The sequence below is a fragment of the Perkinsus marinus genome (genome assembly GCF_000006405.1).
Source record: "Perkinsus marinus ATCC 50983 genomic scaffold scf_1104296938764, whole genome shotgun sequence".
NCBI lineage: Eukaryota > Perkinsozoa > Perkinsida > Perkinsidae > Perkinsus > Perkinsus marinus.
This window is the reverse complement of record NW_003213327.1, coordinates 97,576-114,488: the sequence shown is the minus strand read 5'-3', so window position 1 is coordinate 114,488 and position 16,913 is coordinate 97,576. Positions and strand designations below refer to the sequence as shown.

The following is a 16,913-nucleotide window of genomic DNA, read 5'->3' as shown; positions in this document are numbered from 1 at the left end:
ACATCGACAGGAGCATTCCGGAAAAGCTGAGGGCATTCCAGTGGTCGGACATCGTCATCAACGACCCCACATTGAGTATTGGTAGCTTCCTCGGTGCCCTAAGCAGCAACACCCAGGCATCCAGGACCGCGGCTAGGCCCTCTCTGAGAGGCTCCCCAGTGTCTAGGACTGCCAAAGGACCGTAAACCACCAAGACCCCGAACAAAGCACCCCTTACGCCCTCGAAGGTGCTCGATGCCTTGGTATAGCCTATGGAAGGTGGTAAGGTGAGGGTCCTCGCCCAGCAGGCCTCTCCTCACGAAGGCCCCGAAAGCTACTTGGTCATGGACCGGCGCCTCCATCGAATACACCTGATGGACTCCCATTCACACGAGCCCAAACGCGGCCCCCACTTCTGCCAGCAAGGAACGCAGCCCCTCCAACTTAGCGATGGTGGAGTTGTCGACCCACTGCATGACCCTACTGAGGCAACCCTTACCAGGAGGAGCCTGACACCAGCATCACAATGCTAGAGGAGGGGCCGACCCCCTTACGAAGCCTCTCATACCCACTACGAACTCCCCATCAGAGGGTGTGGGCTCTCGAGGCTCGGATACGTCGTACCTACGTCAGCCCTCCTCAACGGCAGCGGACGTGACCCCTACATGGTCTCCCCACGGGCATGCTCCGGCAGTGGTGGGTGAGAGCTGCTAGAGCCTTCAGCGCTGTTACCGGACCTTCCCAACCTGATCAGTGGCGTATCATAGGTTCACTCTTGAAAGATACAGATGATGTCCCCAACACCAGTAGCACCCACTCGCGGCGGAAGGCTGCAGCCACCCTCGGTAGCCCATCCCTAGATGATGACACCGGTATGACTACCCAGTCGGGAGGATGCGTCCCCGGGCTGCTGTAGACCAGTCGAGGAGCGAAGGGGTGAAGGTGGAATAGGGGGTCATAGTAGGGCCTGATGGAAGGACCATGGCCCTGCCAAGAAGGACCCACTGACCCCTGGCCACTGCTGGTGTTGGTACAGCTCGGACAGTAGATGGCCCTACTGCTGGTGTCCCTTAATCTATGGGAGTGCCTTCTTACTGCTATGACCTTCGATACTGGCTTGGTTGGTGGGACTGTTGGAGGGGGACGTATTCTACCGCCTGCCGCGGCAGCATCCTCGAGAGTGTTGCCAACCTTCTCGGGCTGAGGATTAGTAGTAGAGCTCGTAGGGCCCTCCATCTTAGAAAAGATGTCCTCGCTAGCTCCCTCGAGACCCCTCTCCTGCGGAAGCCTGTCGCTGGTGTCCTCCTCATGGACCGGCTCAGGCACCCCATCCCTACCATCATCGACACCTTCAATGACCCCATCCTCCCCATGGACCGGCTCAGGCACCCCATCCCTACCATCATCGACACCTTCAATGACCCCATCCTCCCCATGGACCGGCTCAGCCACCCCATCCCTACCATCATCGACACCTTCAATGACCCCATCCTCCCCATGGACCGGCTCAGGCACCCCATCCCTACCATCATCGACACCCTCTATGACCCCATCCTCCCCATGGACCGGCTCAGGCACCCCATCCCTACCATCATCGACACCCTCTATGACCCCATCCTCCCCATGGACCGGCTCAGGCAGCCCATCCCTACCATCATCGACACCTTCAATGACCGCATCCTCCCCATGGACCGGCTCAGGCACCCCATCCCTACCATCATCGACACCCTCTATGACCCCATCCTCCCCATGGACCGGCTCAGGCAGCCCATCCCTACCATCATCGACACCCTCTAGGACCCACTCCTCCCCATGGACCGGCTCAGGCACCCCATCCCTACCATCATCGACACCCTCTATGACCCCATCCTCCCCATGGACCGGCTCGGGCAGCCCATGACCCTCGCCCCCACTGTCGACTCCAAAGCCAGGGCCGAAATCGGGTTCGTGGAGTTCCCTCTCTCGAACCACCGGGTCAATCTCACTCCCGGTGACACGGTGGTCCTCGACATCAGCTCTCGTTATTGGGAGTAGGTCCGGAGGGAGCAGCCTTTCTACCGTAGTCTGAGGAGCCCCCACCGGCTGCCTAGTTAGAGCATCCCTTGACATCGGAGTGGTGGCATTAGTCGCTACCCCCTCCACAATAGTATCATCGTAATCATCCTGGCCATGCCTAGACCTCGCAGGAGGCCTGCTCAGGCCCCTCCCCGGCATCCTTGTCGGTTGAGTGGAGACTGACGGAGTGTTGGCCACCGACCCCAGGCCAACATCTGGCACAACTTTTCCACTATCTACAGGGTAGCGTGGTGATGGCAACCGAGCTGCCTCCTCCATGGTGTCCTCGTCAAAGTGATATGTGAAGTCGTCGACTGTTCCCGATCCGACCGACTCCTCAGGAGTCCTCTTCTCTGGTTCGAAGCCTGGTCCGAAGCCCCCAGTGGGATCAACCGGGTTAGGTCCTTCAGGATAGCCAGCGTCCGAGCCTGGTCCAAAGTCCTCAGCAGGATCAACTGGCTTAACCTCTTCAGGATGGTAAGCGTCGAAGTCTGGTCCGAAATCGCTAGCAGGACCGACTGGGATGAGTTCCTCGGGATGGCCCGCATCGAAGCCTGGTCCAAAGTCCCGAGTAGGAGCAGTCAGGCCTGATTTTGAGGGGCCATCGGGAACACCATCCACCGTCTGGCCCGGGTCGTCAGCTACTCCATCACCCGGCATCTCCGGTACTCCCCCCTCTCTCTGACCAGGGTCCGATTGGGCCACACCATCGGCTACATCTTCCCACCTAGGAAGGTCACTGGACCCGACTGGGCCCAACTGAGTTCTGTCAATTTGCTCGAGATTCCCTACATACCTGCGCGGACCGTTTTGTACGCGGTGCCGCTTCTTCCCCTCATGAAGACCCATTTTCTCATGGTGGCCTTCTTGTCCCTCTAGATGGCTTTCTTCCTCTTCTGGGTGACCGTCCTCTACCTCCGGATGCCCGTCCTCTACCTCAGGGTGACCGTCATCTCCCTCCGGATGACCGTCCTCTCCCTCAGGGTGACCGTCCTCTCCCTCAAGGTGATCGTCCTCTTTCTCCGCACGACCGTCCTCTCCCTCCGCACGACCGTCCTCTACCTCCCGATGACCGTCCTCTACCTCCGGATGACCGTCCTCTACCTCCCGATGACCGTCCTCTACCTCCGGATGACCGTCCCCTCCCTCCGGATGACCGTCCTCTACCTCCGCATGACCATCCTCTACCTCCGCATGACCGTCCTCTCCCTCCGGATGACCGTCCTCTACCTCCGCATGACCGTCCTCTACCTCCGCATGACCGTCCTCTCCCTCCGGATGACCGTCCTCTACCTCCGCATGACCGTCCTCTACCTCCGCATGACCGTCCTCTACCTCCGGGTAACCGCCCTCCTCTCGATTGCTCCCCTCCGGCCTTTTCGGTATGTGGTAACCAGTATCAGCAAGTTCCTCCTCGGCTGGTATGTCTATATGTCCGAGCACGTCCTCCCCCGATGCTCCTCCTCCCAGCCCCTCTGCCACCCTAAAGCCCTCATCCTGCCCTACCTCCTCCCCAACCACCCCATCGCTGCCACCATACAGGGTATCCCTAACTGACCCCCCGGCCTCACCATCGACCGCCATCGCTCTCGAGACTGATAGAGTACCTTCCTCTCCCTTCTTGTGCCCTTTGGGCCTTCCCCTTCTTGGTCCCCTCGAGCCCCTTCCCAACCCTCCTCTATCTCGAGGTTGACCTGCCGGCCTCCTTTCGCCCTCATGTACCCCATAATAGGACGTGACCATGCTAAAGATCAACTCACTCTGAGCCTCCTCCCTCCCCCACTCCTCCGCCACCGAGGCTGGGGCCACAAACGACAGTACCCCTCGATGGTCCAAATGGGAGCAGTACGAATAGAGGGCCTAAGGCACGACCATGACCCCACCCATTGAGACCTGCCCTACCCTCTTGGCCCTATACACCAACCCACTCATCACCCTCACATCCCGAACCCTTATGGAGGCCTCAACCCCCGACTGCATGAGCCTCTCCTGTAGGGTGTGTAGGTCATCAAGGATGTCCAGATGGGCCCTGGTCCCACCCCAGGCAGCCTCAACATACGCTGTAAACCTGACCAGTACGGTAGTTGGTCCCATCGACCTCCAGAGTACCCTATGTGTGGTCCAGGCACTTGATAAGCCAGCAGGATCCCCTCCTTATGGGAGCTCACGAGAACTTCATCGCCAGTAATACCTACGTAGAAGTAATACTTGACGAGGCCGGGGATCGAACCTCCGCCTCATCCAAGAAGGAACCAGGCAAGTTACTCAACCAACTCACCATGTCGGAGAACTCTTCCGGCCACGCCCCGTACTGGCCCCTCGAGTATCCGAGCCACCTAAGCAACCACTCAGCGTGGAGGGGTCACCAGCAGCAGCGAGTACCGTGCGCCTGAAGCTCATGGTGTCCCTCCAGTTGATGATCTCAATGTCCCCTTCCACCTCCAATGGGGACGTGTCCAATGATGACCCTCGGAAGACCTCCACCTCGAAGGCAGGGGTACCACCCACCGTCAGTGCCGCTAGAGCGTTCTGACAAGCCAGCAGGTAAGCTTCGACCCCATCGAGAGTATAGACCCCCCACATGGACGGCCCAGCTGGCCTTGTTAGCCGCTTCGGCCTCAGCAGCCTCGCCATGTGGTGTCCGCCTGTCCGCCTAAGGGGGCTGCATCCCACCATGCTCATACGAGGCGTTATTACCGAGAAGACCAGCCCATGAGAATCTCTCCTGATCTCGTAGACAACAGTATAATCTTCATCAAAACCAGCAGCCACCAGTGCGCGCAATCTGAAGGGAAATATAGGAGGCCCCCACCCCCATCGGCACGGGGTCACATTGCAGACTTCACCGTCTCCATGGGCGGCCAGGTCCACCCCAGGGGCCGACGGAGCCTCACTTCCCCCACGATCGCCTACACGATATAAGATGCCCTATCCCAACAGTAAGGCGCCCACCGAAGACGGCCGTCGGGTGAAGGGCAGAGACCTCAACGCTGGCAGTGGGGCGAGCGCGAAGGAGTTGACCAGCTGGATGAAACTCGCCGGTTGAAGCTCCTCCATGAGGGCACCGCACTGAGAGGCCACAGATACAGAGGACAGCAGACATGTGACATTAGCAGCAGCCCTACTCCGCATTGAGGGTAGGACAACAGGTCGTACTGGTAGTCGGCACATACCCTGGCCGCTACCTCAACGATCTGATGAGGACGCTGGGGACACTATAGGCCTCAAGGCTTACCTCAACCAACTGTGAGACATCACTAACCCCTTTCTGATAGTAGCCAATGTACGGTTCGCACACCGATGCCCTCATGTCCAACGCGCATCGTGTCCGATCTACCCCAGCTGCCACTGCTATCACCAACGCCTTCACTAACAGCGTGCTGCCTCTCTCTAACATATGATAACCCAAGGCCCCCCTTTGCAATGAGAATAAATGGTATTCATTGACTTCAACACAACGACCATAACCATTATAGAAAGCGTACGACTGTGCCCACCCCTCGAGGAGAAGGAGGAGGAGGCCATCATGGCACACTTCAATTTACGCCCATCAAAGTTCGCAGGAAAGCGTCGTCCTAAAGACAAACTGCCAAAGAGATAGTCACTAATGTCCAACCTCAGGGCCAAGTGGGGCATGTACACGCCGACTGACGTGGGGTGGCGGGTGGGGCATACGCCTCCTGGCATGAGCAGTATGATGATAGTCCTCTTTATCCCTAGTCGCGAACGGGGAACGGCCCTCCAGCTGGTTCACCGTCTGAGGACTGCTACCAATAGCCGCCCCCACGGAGCCTCACATGCTCGTTGGTGAGGTGCCGCCACACAATCAGCCTCCAGATGGCCCAGGGAACCTCTACCGTACCATCAGGCAGGTCGATCTCGAAGGCCTACCAGAAATCCCTCCCACGCACGGCAGGACCCCCCTACATCATGGATCTCCAGTGCCAGCTCAGTTGGAGTGCAGTCCCCCGCCTTGGCTGAGTCAATGAGCCCCTTCAGCGACAGTCCCCCCGCTGGGCCCTTCAGCTTCTGTCACACAGTAGGACCAGTCGGAGCTCACCCTGACCGGGCAGCCCACCTTGAAAGCAGTCAAGGCCGTGAAGTCCGCTATGAAGCGGAGGAAGCCATAGTCAGCAAAGAGCATCCGCATGAGCTCGAACTCCCTCGTCTCGTTCTACCAAGGCCATACCATACCAATGGAAACCAGTGTGAAAAACATGCACATAGTCAACCACATATGTCGGTGACAATAGGAAAATTCTGAGGAAATTTTGGGAAATTCTTGTTGATTTCTGTTCATTTCTACCCGGATTCGTATACAAACCCCTATGATCAGTGAGAAAACTCCTAAGCTTAGCTGCGGAAAGCGAACATATATTTCAACACTGTCGCAAACAGTTGAGTCCCTACATCCGAGAGCTGTCCATCACTATCAGTATCCAAGAATTGGAAGGCGAACCGTGCCGACTCTATATAAGGCGACTGTAGGGCTCCAACACGGCCCTGAGGGGAATCTTCTCGTGCCCTCAATCTGATCCCTATCGACCCACCATGAAGCCATTGAGGGTCCGATCATCCTCAATGGCCGCCTCCTGTAGGAAGGACTGACCAGCCCCCGTACCGGTGTTGACAATCTCATAACCAAAGAAGAGCTCCCTATAGAGGAGCTCCCTCAAAGACCGTCCGCCGCCGACCACCCGCAGGAGGCCGATCTCGGCTTCGGACAGCTCACCTACCGAGACACTTCCATAGTGACGACCCAGGTTCAATCCCCACCGTCGGCATCGAAATCCAGACGCTGTTCCACCAGCTTTATTTCATCCGGCGACAAGCCCTTCACTGCAGCCCTATACCTCGCAGCATACTCGCTCGCTGAGATCTTCACTTCCGGTAGAATCCTCAGAGCCAGAGCCCGCATATGTGGTCGGGCCTGGGCCACAAGATAACCCCAATGCTGCCACTCAGCTCGACTAATGCTGCTGTCACGGTCGAGGTCGAGGAGGGCAAACAACTGAAAAAGGCATGCATGAGGAGGATCATGCTTCGTTGCACAAGGAGACACGCTCGAAATCTCAAAATTCCTCAACGTCAAAGCTCATACCACTCCTCCGTCACTTCACAACCGAACGAGGCTGCACGCAGACACATATTAATCGGTGTGATAGTTCCTTCATGGTTCTATCATTGATATGATGAATTCCTATTCTGACCTCCCATATGGAGAGACTATGGATCGGCCTACTTACCTTGTTACGCTTTGGCCCTGACTCAATGCAAACACCCAACATCTTATTAACCACTCTGGGCATTGAAATCCTCATTAATCTCCGACTGTGAATTTAATCGTTTGCGAGTCAACTGGATGCTATGTTGATCATTTCAACTAATCATTATGTGTTGCACACGAGCTGTTGTATAGTGCGACGAAAAGTTGAGCATTTCTAATAATGTTCACTCGAGGCATAACAACTCACCATCGTTCCCGCAATAGACTTCCTCCACTCCCTGGTTTCAAGCTCCTCTCTGGTCAGTTTACCATCACCGTCCATGTCAATGGCATCGAACCTCGCCGCCATACTAATGGCCCCGAGGGAGGCCCCCAAGTCATAGAGGTAACTACACCAGCTATCAGCAGCACCACAGCAGAGGCGACCGAGGCCTACCCGCCTCGCCTAGCCGTTACATACGTGTCCAGAAAGTCAACCGGCAGAGTCTCCCCTACAGGGAAGAGGAGGGCCCCAAAGGACTACAAAGGACCTCTCATCCCCACACTCAATCTAAGGGGGCACCTTAGCCTTAAACCAATCCCCTGCAACCTCCGCATGTCTGCCGATTTCCTCAAAGGTCTCTTCGTCCAACCTGTTGACGCCAGACTTCAAAAGCGTTGATAAATTCCGAGTGAAATCGAAGGAACTCGGTAGGAAGCCGGCCAGTCGTGGTCCTGCAGCCGCGACCCTTACAAAGCCAACGTTGCGCTTCTGGCCTGCCACACGACAGTAGCGTCACCCCCATCTACCCTAGGGGGCCCACCAGTCTCGTCATCAAGAAACGCCCCTGCTTCCTCTCGGGCACCTGGGTACCTACCAGCCTCCGCCATGTACTTCTCTATGAACTCCTCGTTGGTGGCCTGCCTTGGTACCTCTCCCATGCTGACAAGTCAACGCATCCAGTCCCCCCACCACAGCAGGCCTCCTCCTCCTCACCCCTCCAACACCACAGCCACCGCTGGGGGTATGGTGTCCGCATCCACCCGAACGAGCTTCTGCCAGTTCCGTCGGGCAATTGACGACTGATTGAGACCATCGGCCACGTACAGGAAGAGCTCCCCAACGGCCATCTAAGCAGATGGCTCCACTGACTGCTCCGCTCCGCCCAACCTACACATTCCTCTTCCGATACCGTATCGGACTTGCACTCGCCACACCCAAACTCCGATAACGAGATCAAGCCGTCTCGATGGAGGTCCAAGTCGGTGAAACGCATCTCCATCTTAATGGAGTCCAGAATATGAAATACCCTTGCCAGATTCCTAAGAGGCCCCAGTGACCAACATGCTAGACCGGGGCCGTCCCCACCGGACGTCTTTGAAGCTACGATAAAGGTCAGCGTAGTGGCCAACTGGCAGCACCGAGGCGTCCTTGCCAGCCATAAGACTGAACACCTATGCGGGAGAGTATAAAGGGCTGTAGTGAAGGGGTCCACCTCCTTAGTATAGGCCTGACTGACCCCAAGCCGTACACCAGTCTGTTGGAACTCCTCGACCGATACCGTGCCCCCTAGGGCTTGCCCAGTGACCTTCTCAAAGCCTTCTGAGGGATACTCCTAAGAGGTGATGAAGTCATCTGCTGTCACCCCTCCATCAACAGGCCTACGTGCATTGAGATGCTCCATGTGTTGTTGTCTCTGCTCTGGTGGCCCCCCTGATGGTCAGCTCCATATTCGCCCCCCTTATCCTCCTCCTCCCACTCATCGACCAGCAACTCCTCATCACCCGCATTATCAACGGCCGCCTCCCTTCCTTCTCCGACCCCAGCTGTCCCCGACCTGGGTGTAGTGCCCTCCCCTGCTGCATCCTGAGTTGAGCCGTCCCGACGGGGAGGTTCTTGGCCCGACTCCACAGACTCATTTGAAACTCGTTGTTCTGGAGTACTCTCACTGTAATGGTCCCCTGCATGGTCCGGCTTCACCTCCTCAACGGTCTCACTGTAATGGTCCCCTGCATGGTCCGGCTTCACCTCCTCAACGGTCTCACTGTAATGGTCCCTTGCATGGTCCGGCTTCACCTCCTCAACGGTCTCACTGTAATGGTCCCTTGCATGGTCTGGCTTCACCTCTTCAACGGTCTCACTGTTATGGTCCTCTGCATGGTCTGGCTTCACCTCCTCAGCCGCGTCTCTGTGGTGGTCCCTTCCAACACCATCAATAACCCCTTCCTCGTGCCGTCCGTCGCCCATACCCTCCGCTGCGGCCATCAATGCGGACGCCTCTGACGCCAAACTCCCCCGTGACGGCCGAGCCTCGGCAATACCACCACCGTGTTGTTGATCAGGGGCCTCCCTCACGCTGCCATCGCTGCCCTTCTTCTCCCGTTGATGCCTCCTTCCCTTCCTCCTCTTCCCCTCCGACCGCCGGGACCACTGCGAATGATGCCCCTGATAACGACAGTCCCAATTGCGAAGACCCATCGTCCATATCCATCCTACATTCCTACGGCCATGGTGGGCACTCGGACCAAGCACTTGATAGACCTGAGCCAACCATGACCTTACCCAGCCGACCGTGCCCTCACTGAGTCCAGCTCCACGAAGGCTCCTTCAGCATAGCCTTCCGTTAACACCTGCACACCTCGATAACATCAGGTCGACAGTGGGCCAGCTAACCCTACCACTTCCGAGCTCCTGGCCTCTTCCAAGAAGCTACTGGCCTTGGCCTCAGTGATGGTAGCGAAGCCGTGATGGAGGAGACTTTCAAGGAGGAGGAGGAATTCTGCTTGATGCAGAACTCGGAGACCAAGGATCTCCCCTCGGCTAAGCTCACCTACATGGAAGGGCGCTGATGCTCCAGCGGCCCCACGGAGGCCCTCACCATCGCCATCCAGATCGAGAGCATGGACAATCTTCGCCCGGACCCGAGGGGACTTCACTCGTGCCAACACTGTGGAGAACTCCTCCACGAACTTCTCTGGGGCGGCGGCCGACCGTGGGATACTGCCGAAGGCGGCATCAGCCCCTCCCCCCCATCAACGCTCACCTCAATGCTAGTAGCTTCACAGCTGGGCCGACCGCGAAGAGAAAGGAGAACCTCTGTAGCCCCTCTCGGGTTATACCCCTCTGGTCGCCTTCACCTTGGCCCAGGACCTCCAGGACCTGTCCCAGCAACCCTTTCTGGCGCCCCTTCCCCCATGGGACCTACCGTCACGAGGCTGACCAAGGGAAAATTGCCCATCCAGCGTCGAAGCTCATCGTCACTCAGCTTGCCGTCCTTATTCCCATCGAATGCCGTGAAGAAGGCGTCCGTGTTCACCGCAGAGAAGACCGCCAGAAGCCGCCATAACCGCCTGCGTCACCGCGCCACGAAATTATCTCCATTACCCTACCACCCGCTGCCCCCTCACTTGTGGCGAACGGCGTTCATCCACACCTCCACAGCCTCCCTCGGTATCCTCCCGTCCCATAACTGGGCCAGCGACTCAAAGCTCTGACCGGACCATCGACGACGATGACGACCAAAGAGACGCACGTCCCACCTTATGGGAGAAGGCTCGACGGTTGGCCTGCAGGCCCAAGCCCATCTTGGTGAAGTCCTCCTCGGCCCATCCAACGCCGACGTCAATCTTATCCATCACATAAGCTGACTGTGGCAGATACTTGGCCACCCCTTGGGGCAACGACAAGACCCTCAGCATCGCAATTTCACGATGGTCGATGTAGCCTGAGGACGGCCCCTCTCTATCGCCCCATGCCCCCAGCCTACCATCGTCATCAAAATCAAGAAGCTCCCCTATCTCGGCACTCTCAAAACCCGTGAAGCCCTCCATGGCCCGCATAGCGGCAGCGACATAGGCCTCTACCGGGCCGTCCGCCTTAGCTTGCACTCTGAGCAACGGCCACAGCACCCGAGAAAGACACCTCCTCCCACCTACTTCTGAGCCAATAAGATCGCACTAGCAGGGACCATGTCCTCTCCAAAGGCAGCCAACCTCTGAAGCTCGCCCAAAGATAACGTGTTGGAGCCGTCCAGGTCCACCACAGCAAAGACCTAACCGCATACAGCATCCCGAGATCATAATACACAGAAGGAGAGGGAACGAAGTAATTTGGAAAGGTAACTGTTGCATAAACAACATCAGTTACGGGAACTCCTAAAGATCATCAGCCCCTGAGAGGCCCTTTACCCGGGCCAAGCAATTCAGCATAATCAGGAGACTATCAAAGCCACATTTCCAAATAGGCTCGATACCACACCCTGACCAAACCTCACCGCTCGATCAGCTGCTCCCAGCCCCAACTCCTTCAACGAGAGCTCTCCATCACCGTTGGCATCCAACTCCTTGAAACGTTGGCCCAATATTAGGGAGTCCAGAATGAGGTGAATACGACGGTGATTCCTGAGGGAAGGCGATGGATGGGGTGATATTGAAAGCATTTATCAAGAAGATCATCAGGCCCCGTCAATTCCCTGGGAGCCCTAACAAAGCCAGAATTGTTCTTAGGACTCCCCAGTATCACAAGTACATCATCAACCCACCCCAACGAACAAGCGTAGTATATGCCACGATGAGAGCTTTCGAGCAGTACGGATCTGAGGTCCTAACTCTGTCACAATAGACAGGGGATGGCCCTTATTAAATTAACACCCTGTACTATGATATCTTCCCAACCTCATCCGTATCAACCACGGAATAACCTAAGATACCTATGCGCGGTCACTGAGTACCCTACTGGGGGGACTCCTATAACCAAGCCCGCCTCCTCGTCCTCCTACCTAAGGTCCTTCGATACAGCATGCAACACATCACTCTTGGTAGACAGTAGGTCCTCAGCGTCCCGACCAGAAGGATACTCCAGAAGGTCGTAGGCCTGCCATAGGCATTCCAACTCGTAGGCCACACAGTGACCCCCTCCTCACAGTCCGAGAAAACACAGCGGTTGGGGCCTTTATAGACTTGCCGAAATCTGCAAAGTCCCTAGCACTGACTCGAGTCGTCGGTGAGAGCTTCCTCAGACTGTACTCCAATGGCAGACGACTCCACTGAGCACATTAAACCCTCACAAGAGCCGTGCGAGGAGGGCTAGGACCCATGACCTATGCCCACCTGTGGTCCTTCCTCAAGAAAGGAGGAAGTCGGTCCATGGTGGTGGTGATGGTGATGGCCTCGGTGATGTCGCCTCCCTCGATGATCCGCGCCCAGTGCTTTCGAGGTGAGTCGCGGGCGGCGACCATAACCCAGATAGAACTCCGTGGCCACCAAGTTGTTCATCTCGTTACCGCCCGCCATGGCTCGCAAGAGGCCGTAGTCACCATCCGACGGCTCACCTACACACCACATCATTCCACTATCCCCGAGGGCCATTACTCACCAGCTCCTAAGGAGTCCAGAGCCCCCTTGATAACCGGCACATACCTCTCGGGCATGCTCCCTAGACGCTCCTTAGCCCGAGTCACAAAAGGCTCTACCGAGTATGGCAGGAGGTTGTCCCCCACCCTATGCGCCACCCTAAAGAGCAGGGACCGCCACTCCCCCCACGATGGGCCAAGACCGCCGCCTACCACAAGGCGAAACGGCGGACCAGCAACGGTGCCCGATGGATGATCACCAGCCTTTGCCATTCATAACGAGACAAGACGCCGTCTCTGTTGGAGTCTAGGTAGAAGAAGAGCTGAGGAAAGACGGTGGGCCGCCCCCCTCCGTGTGGTCACGGTCCCATTACAGCCTCCCCCACTGGACCCTTCCAGCCGATGTCCTCCAGCGAGAGGTCGTTGTGGCGGCCCCCATCCAGGTCCGAGAAACGGCTTTCGAGTGTGAGAGAGTCCATCACCAACTGGACCGCCTTGTCCGCTATCGAGGCACTCAATCTGACCAGACCACCACTCATGGCAAGGAGAACTCGACCACTGTTGCCTCCCCTGGGCGATGGTCCTATACAACTCCTCGAAGTCCTGCACTCGAACACTCTCCCCTTCTTCCTCCGACAGCATCCCCTCGAAGGCCTGAGGCACTTCGGCTGAGTGTGAAAAGCTCGGCCATATTGACTGGTCGGGACAGAAGGCCCAAAGCCTCTGAGTTCGGCCTACCGATCAGTCCCTGCCTACCTCCCTAGAAAAGACGAATGAGGGTGCGGCAATGGTACGGCCAAAGGCTGTGAACTCGTCAAAAGAGATGAGGCCGTCCCCATTGGCGTCCATTAGGGCATAGATCTCCGACGGGGCCTCTCGGAAGAGCTGACCGATGCTCCACACCACGACCGACTCAGCAGCTTCCTCACCGAGACCAACGTGTGCTTATCTGGAGAGGTCAGGAGGAGGATCCACGAGTCCAGTATGGTGGCCACTCCAGCACGGAAGGAGGCGAACCGAGGAAAGACTGACCACCACCACGACGCCCAACAGTATACTCCCACATGCACTGGGATGGTCCTACTCTCACTGACGTGCTTGATGGCATTCCGAAGGCCCCTCATGGTCCTGATGGGCCTTATGTCCCCTTCGAAAAGACCATCCTTAACAAACCGAGCGAAGGCCCTCGTGTTTGCCGTGCTCGGGTACTTGCTGTAAAGCTGAGGCCACCACAGGCCCGGGAGAAGGAGGAGGGTCACCACCTACATGCTCCATCTTCTCCCTCAGCCCCTCCACCGTCGAGAGGGCCATCTTGTCCACCCAGGTCAGAGCAGTCTCCAGAGCCGGCTCAGGGAACTGGCCCACAACATAGTCATCATCAGTACCAATACAAGACCACTGCCCACCCTCCCTATGCGGCCCACCACGAAGTCCGCCTCCTGTGGGGCCAGCACATTCCTATACTCTACCGCATGAGGGACTCCACTATGTCTGAGAGGGGTCATCACCTCCCTCATCACCCAGCCCACCCTACTCAAGCTCCCCAGCCTCCATCGGTCTACCACTCCGGTTGAGCTGTGTTGGCAACATCATCATCGACGGCACACTCCTCCGTCTGGGCCTGCCCAAGGGGACCTGTCCCCCACCTCTCACCCCCCACCTACTCCCTAGGCCAGGATGCCTCTGCCGTGGTCACCACCGATACGCTGCTATGAGGAGGTCTAGTCGGCAGCCTGTAAGGTGAGCCCACCGCTGAGGGCATCTGGAGGACCATGGCCCTAGGGGGATGTGGTGCCGGCGGATGGAAGAGGATACGGGGTTGGAAGGGATGAGGGGCGAAGAGAGGAGCATAGTGGACCACCCTGAATGTGATGACGAGCTCAGCCGATAGACACACGAGGGTCCTACCCCGCCACATGCGTTACGATGGGCATCTTGAAGGTGCGCTGACCGGGGGTAAGCCTGTACGGCAACACCGGTGACTTCATTCCTCCCATTGTAGTAGCCATGCCCTTCAACTCGCCACTTCGGACCCTCGGCACTCGAGAACCGGGCTGAGGCTGCGATGGTTGCCCAACATCAGCTGGGTTGGGGGACCATGGCTGGTCCGCGGAGGACCCCTCCTCCTCGGGTGCCCCCGGAGGGTCTTCCTGGACCCCTTCCTCTGGCTCGGGATCTCTATCCCCCATGCCGGCTCCCGTCTCAGGTTCACGGCCATCCTCGTCCATCCCGTCGGGGACCACAGGGTTCAAGGGTGAGTCCTCCTCAGGGGACTCCTCCTTACCAAATACTGCATCCATCACTCTGTCCTCCGCGCTCTCTCCATCAGAGATCCCTGGTTCGATTCCAGCCTCGGGCATTTCATCTACCCTCCCTTCAGGCCCATCATCCACCTCCGGCAGCCCCTCCTCCTCCTCCCCATCCTCTCTACGACCCATCTCCATCAGCACACTTGGCTCACCGCCGTCCTTCTCCTGGCCATAATGGGCCTTCACGATCTCACCAAACAGTGCACTCTGAGTAGCCTCTCTATCCCATGCCATCTCCGGTGGGACCAAGGCCTCTCGAGGAGTTGCCCTGGTCAGGACCCCGAGCCCATGACAATAGGAGTAGAGGACCTACAGCCCACCACTACTCCCCCCACGCTCAACCCCAACCCACCCGCTTGGTGTTGTAGGTGACCCCACCAAGGCTGCGGACATCATTAACTCTGATCACACTCTTGATACCAGCCGCGGCCAGATGCCTCCTCAGGTCCCTCAGGTCGGCCAGGACGTCCAGATGCGGTCGGAGGCCTCCACCATTGGCATCAGTGTAGATGGTGAAACTGAAACCCCATCATGCCCCGTCTCTTGCCTAAGTACCCATCACCTGACCAAGCTCCCGGCAAAGCTGTGGGCCACAATGGTGCCTCGTGGACTGGTGGCTACCGTCATGTCCTCTCCAGTGACCCCTACCACACCACCATCACCGTCCCCCCTGCCGGGCCTAGTCAGCCTACCGTTCCTAAAGGTGAGATCGAGGTCCTCTGACAGCGCCTGCCGCAGTACAGTGTTAACCTGTAAAGAAGCCCCCCCCCCTGAACGACCCACAGTAACCGACCACCGACCCTATCCCGGAACCCCAGAGTGGGCTCAGCATTCAGGATCTCTATCTCCCCCTCGACCTCCATGGGAGAGGCATCCAGAGGGCATCCCCGGAACACGTCCAGTTGGAAAGGAGTCTCCCCAGTCGACGGGGGCATGAGCTCGTCCAAGCATTCCTACAGGATCTTTCCAGGCCCTTCATCATCCCCTCTACCCTACATGTAGGGCCCTATAGGCCATCCTGGCCATCTCCTCGTGCTGCTCTGGTGTGAGGCCACTACCAACAGGGACATGTATCGGCTCGGTCTGAGGTGAGCATCAACTCATCCAGAAGGAGGCCGTACCGAGAAGACCAGCTGGGCAAAGAGGCCATCCTTAGCAACATCTCGGATAATAGTGTAGACAGGATTGAAGCCAGCAGCCGCCAGAGCATGGGCCCTGTAGCCGTATGTGCACCATCACCTCCCCTCATACAGTGGGTCTCACATAGCGTCCTTTATACCATCCATCGAGGTCCGACCACTTGGGTCCATCACCACTGGGTAGGGCAGCCTGACCTTCCCCATGACCACCTGCCATACCATCGCCAGTGACGAGCACCACCTCCTCCCGGCCTACCGCTGCTGTGGTCAGTTGCCGATGGGAGGCTGTCTCGGAAGCTACGACTGAAGAGGAAGACATGGCCAGGGCGCCGGTCAACTCATAGAAGTGGCTGGGCTGGATGCTCTCCAGTAGGTGGGGGCACTGCCGAAACCAACAAGGAAGTTTCACCGCGCCACGAAATTATCACTCACTCCACAAGTCGATGATGACGATCCGTAGAGCTGCTCAGCACAAACGTTCTCCACAGCAGAAACGGCCTGAAGCCCCAACGACTACACCCAAAGAGCCCTTCCTCCCAAGGCCTACATGGACCAACCCGACCACGCTGGCCCCTCCAGTGGCCATATAGTCCTCGAAGGGCCTACATACTGTGGACTCCATCGATGCCCGACAGTCAGCATCCGAGTGAGACCCCACTACAGAATCACCAACTAGGGCCACTACAAGCCCACAAGCCTTGGTTATCATGAGGGTACAATCTAACTGCTCGTTTGTCCATGGCGTCGATCCCCTACTACTGAGTATTGACAACTCAAACTCTAGAAATATCCCTCTAGAACAGTGGAGAGTGTGAGTCTAGTTGAGACCACGAGGATGGAGGGGGGGCTGGACAGGGCCACGATGATAGGAACA

General features: G+C 57.6%; 1 protein-coding gene across 1 annotated transcript in view; it reads right to left on the bottom strand.

Annotated features, from left to right (window-relative positions):
• Positions 1–16,913, bottom strand: part of Pmar_PMAR021199 (26s proteasome non-ATPase regulatory subunit, putative) — a gene marked incomplete at both ends in the record, with an annotated part of 24,815 nt that overhangs the window by 6,259 nt on the left and 1,643 nt on the right. The window contains 69 exons of the mRNA XM_002782604.1: positions 71–168; positions 218–350; positions 393–488; positions 534–603; positions 645–725; positions 797–966; positions 1,075–3,629; positions 3,795–3,894; positions 3,937–4,102; positions 4,144–4,225; positions 4,313–4,370; positions 4,417–4,563; positions 4,616–4,687; positions 4,732–4,819; positions 4,867–4,943; positions 5,160–5,228; positions 5,270–5,424; positions 5,532–5,609; positions 5,687–5,714; positions 5,832–5,921; positions 5,962–6,063; positions 6,113–6,208; positions 6,445–6,537; positions 6,585–6,766; positions 6,811–7,045; positions 7,509–7,650; positions 7,698–7,780; positions 7,824–8,017; positions 8,065–8,183; positions 8,238–8,371; positions 8,416–8,563; positions 8,610–8,695; positions 8,737–8,856; positions 8,907–9,686; positions 9,746–9,782; positions 9,804–9,871; positions 9,920–10,241; positions 10,285–10,400; positions 10,447–10,591; positions 10,649–10,731; positions 10,781–10,965; positions 11,008–11,129; positions 11,177–11,292; positions 11,515–11,641; positions 12,019–12,113; positions 12,163–12,285; positions 12,350–12,570; positions 12,615–12,751; positions 12,805–12,914; positions 12,966–13,110; positions 13,151–13,245; positions 13,348–13,476; positions 13,521–13,618; positions 13,676–13,811; positions 13,858–13,947; positions 13,998–14,082; positions 14,126–14,226; positions 14,342–14,453; positions 14,500–15,209; positions 15,253–15,418; positions 15,463–15,544; positions 15,593–15,650; positions 15,701–15,853; positions 15,897–15,983; positions 16,022–16,115; positions 16,164–16,249; positions 16,296–16,421; positions 16,472–16,537; positions 16,587–16,711. Of these exons, the coding sequence (XP_002782650.1) occupies positions 71–168; positions 218–350; positions 393–488; positions 534–603; positions 645–725; positions 797–966; positions 1,075–3,629; positions 3,795–3,894; positions 3,937–4,102; positions 4,144–4,225; positions 4,313–4,370; positions 4,417–4,563; positions 4,616–4,687; positions 4,732–4,819; positions 4,867–4,943; positions 5,160–5,228; positions 5,270–5,424; positions 5,532–5,609; positions 5,687–5,714; positions 5,832–5,921; positions 5,962–6,063; positions 6,113–6,208; positions 6,445–6,537; positions 6,585–6,766; positions 6,811–7,045; positions 7,509–7,650; positions 7,698–7,780; positions 7,824–8,017; positions 8,065–8,183; positions 8,238–8,371; positions 8,416–8,563; positions 8,610–8,695; positions 8,737–8,856; positions 8,907–9,686; positions 9,746–9,782; positions 9,804–9,871; positions 9,920–10,241; positions 10,285–10,400; positions 10,447–10,591; positions 10,649–10,731; positions 10,781–10,965; positions 11,008–11,129; positions 11,177–11,292; positions 11,515–11,641; positions 12,019–12,113; positions 12,163–12,285; positions 12,350–12,570; positions 12,615–12,751; positions 12,805–12,914; positions 12,966–13,110; positions 13,151–13,245; positions 13,348–13,476; positions 13,521–13,618; positions 13,676–13,811; positions 13,858–13,947; positions 13,998–14,082; positions 14,126–14,226; positions 14,342–14,453; positions 14,500–15,209; positions 15,253–15,418; positions 15,463–15,544; positions 15,593–15,650; positions 15,701–15,853; positions 15,897–15,983; positions 16,022–16,115; positions 16,164–16,249; positions 16,296–16,421; positions 16,472–16,537; positions 16,587–16,711 (11,678 nt within the window). The remainder of the gene's footprint in view (positions 1–70; positions 169–217; positions 351–392; positions 489–533; positions 604–644; positions 726–796; positions 967–1,074; positions 3,630–3,794; positions 3,895–3,936; positions 4,103–4,143; positions 4,226–4,312; positions 4,371–4,416; positions 4,564–4,615; positions 4,688–4,731; positions 4,820–4,866; positions 4,944–5,159; positions 5,229–5,269; positions 5,425–5,531; positions 5,610–5,686; positions 5,715–5,831; positions 5,922–5,961; positions 6,064–6,112; positions 6,209–6,444; positions 6,538–6,584; positions 6,767–6,810; positions 7,046–7,508; positions 7,651–7,697; positions 7,781–7,823; positions 8,018–8,064; positions 8,184–8,237; positions 8,372–8,415; positions 8,564–8,609; positions 8,696–8,736; positions 8,857–8,906; positions 9,687–9,745; positions 9,783–9,803; positions 9,872–9,919; positions 10,242–10,284; positions 10,401–10,446; positions 10,592–10,648; positions 10,732–10,780; positions 10,966–11,007; positions 11,130–11,176; positions 11,293–11,514; positions 11,642–12,018; positions 12,114–12,162; positions 12,286–12,349; positions 12,571–12,614; positions 12,752–12,804; positions 12,915–12,965; positions 13,111–13,150; positions 13,246–13,347; positions 13,477–13,520; positions 13,619–13,675; positions 13,812–13,857; positions 13,948–13,997; positions 14,083–14,125; positions 14,227–14,341; positions 14,454–14,499; positions 15,210–15,252; positions 15,419–15,462; positions 15,545–15,592; positions 15,651–15,700; positions 15,854–15,896; positions 15,984–16,021; positions 16,116–16,163; positions 16,250–16,295; positions 16,422–16,471; positions 16,538–16,586; positions 16,712–16,913) is intronic.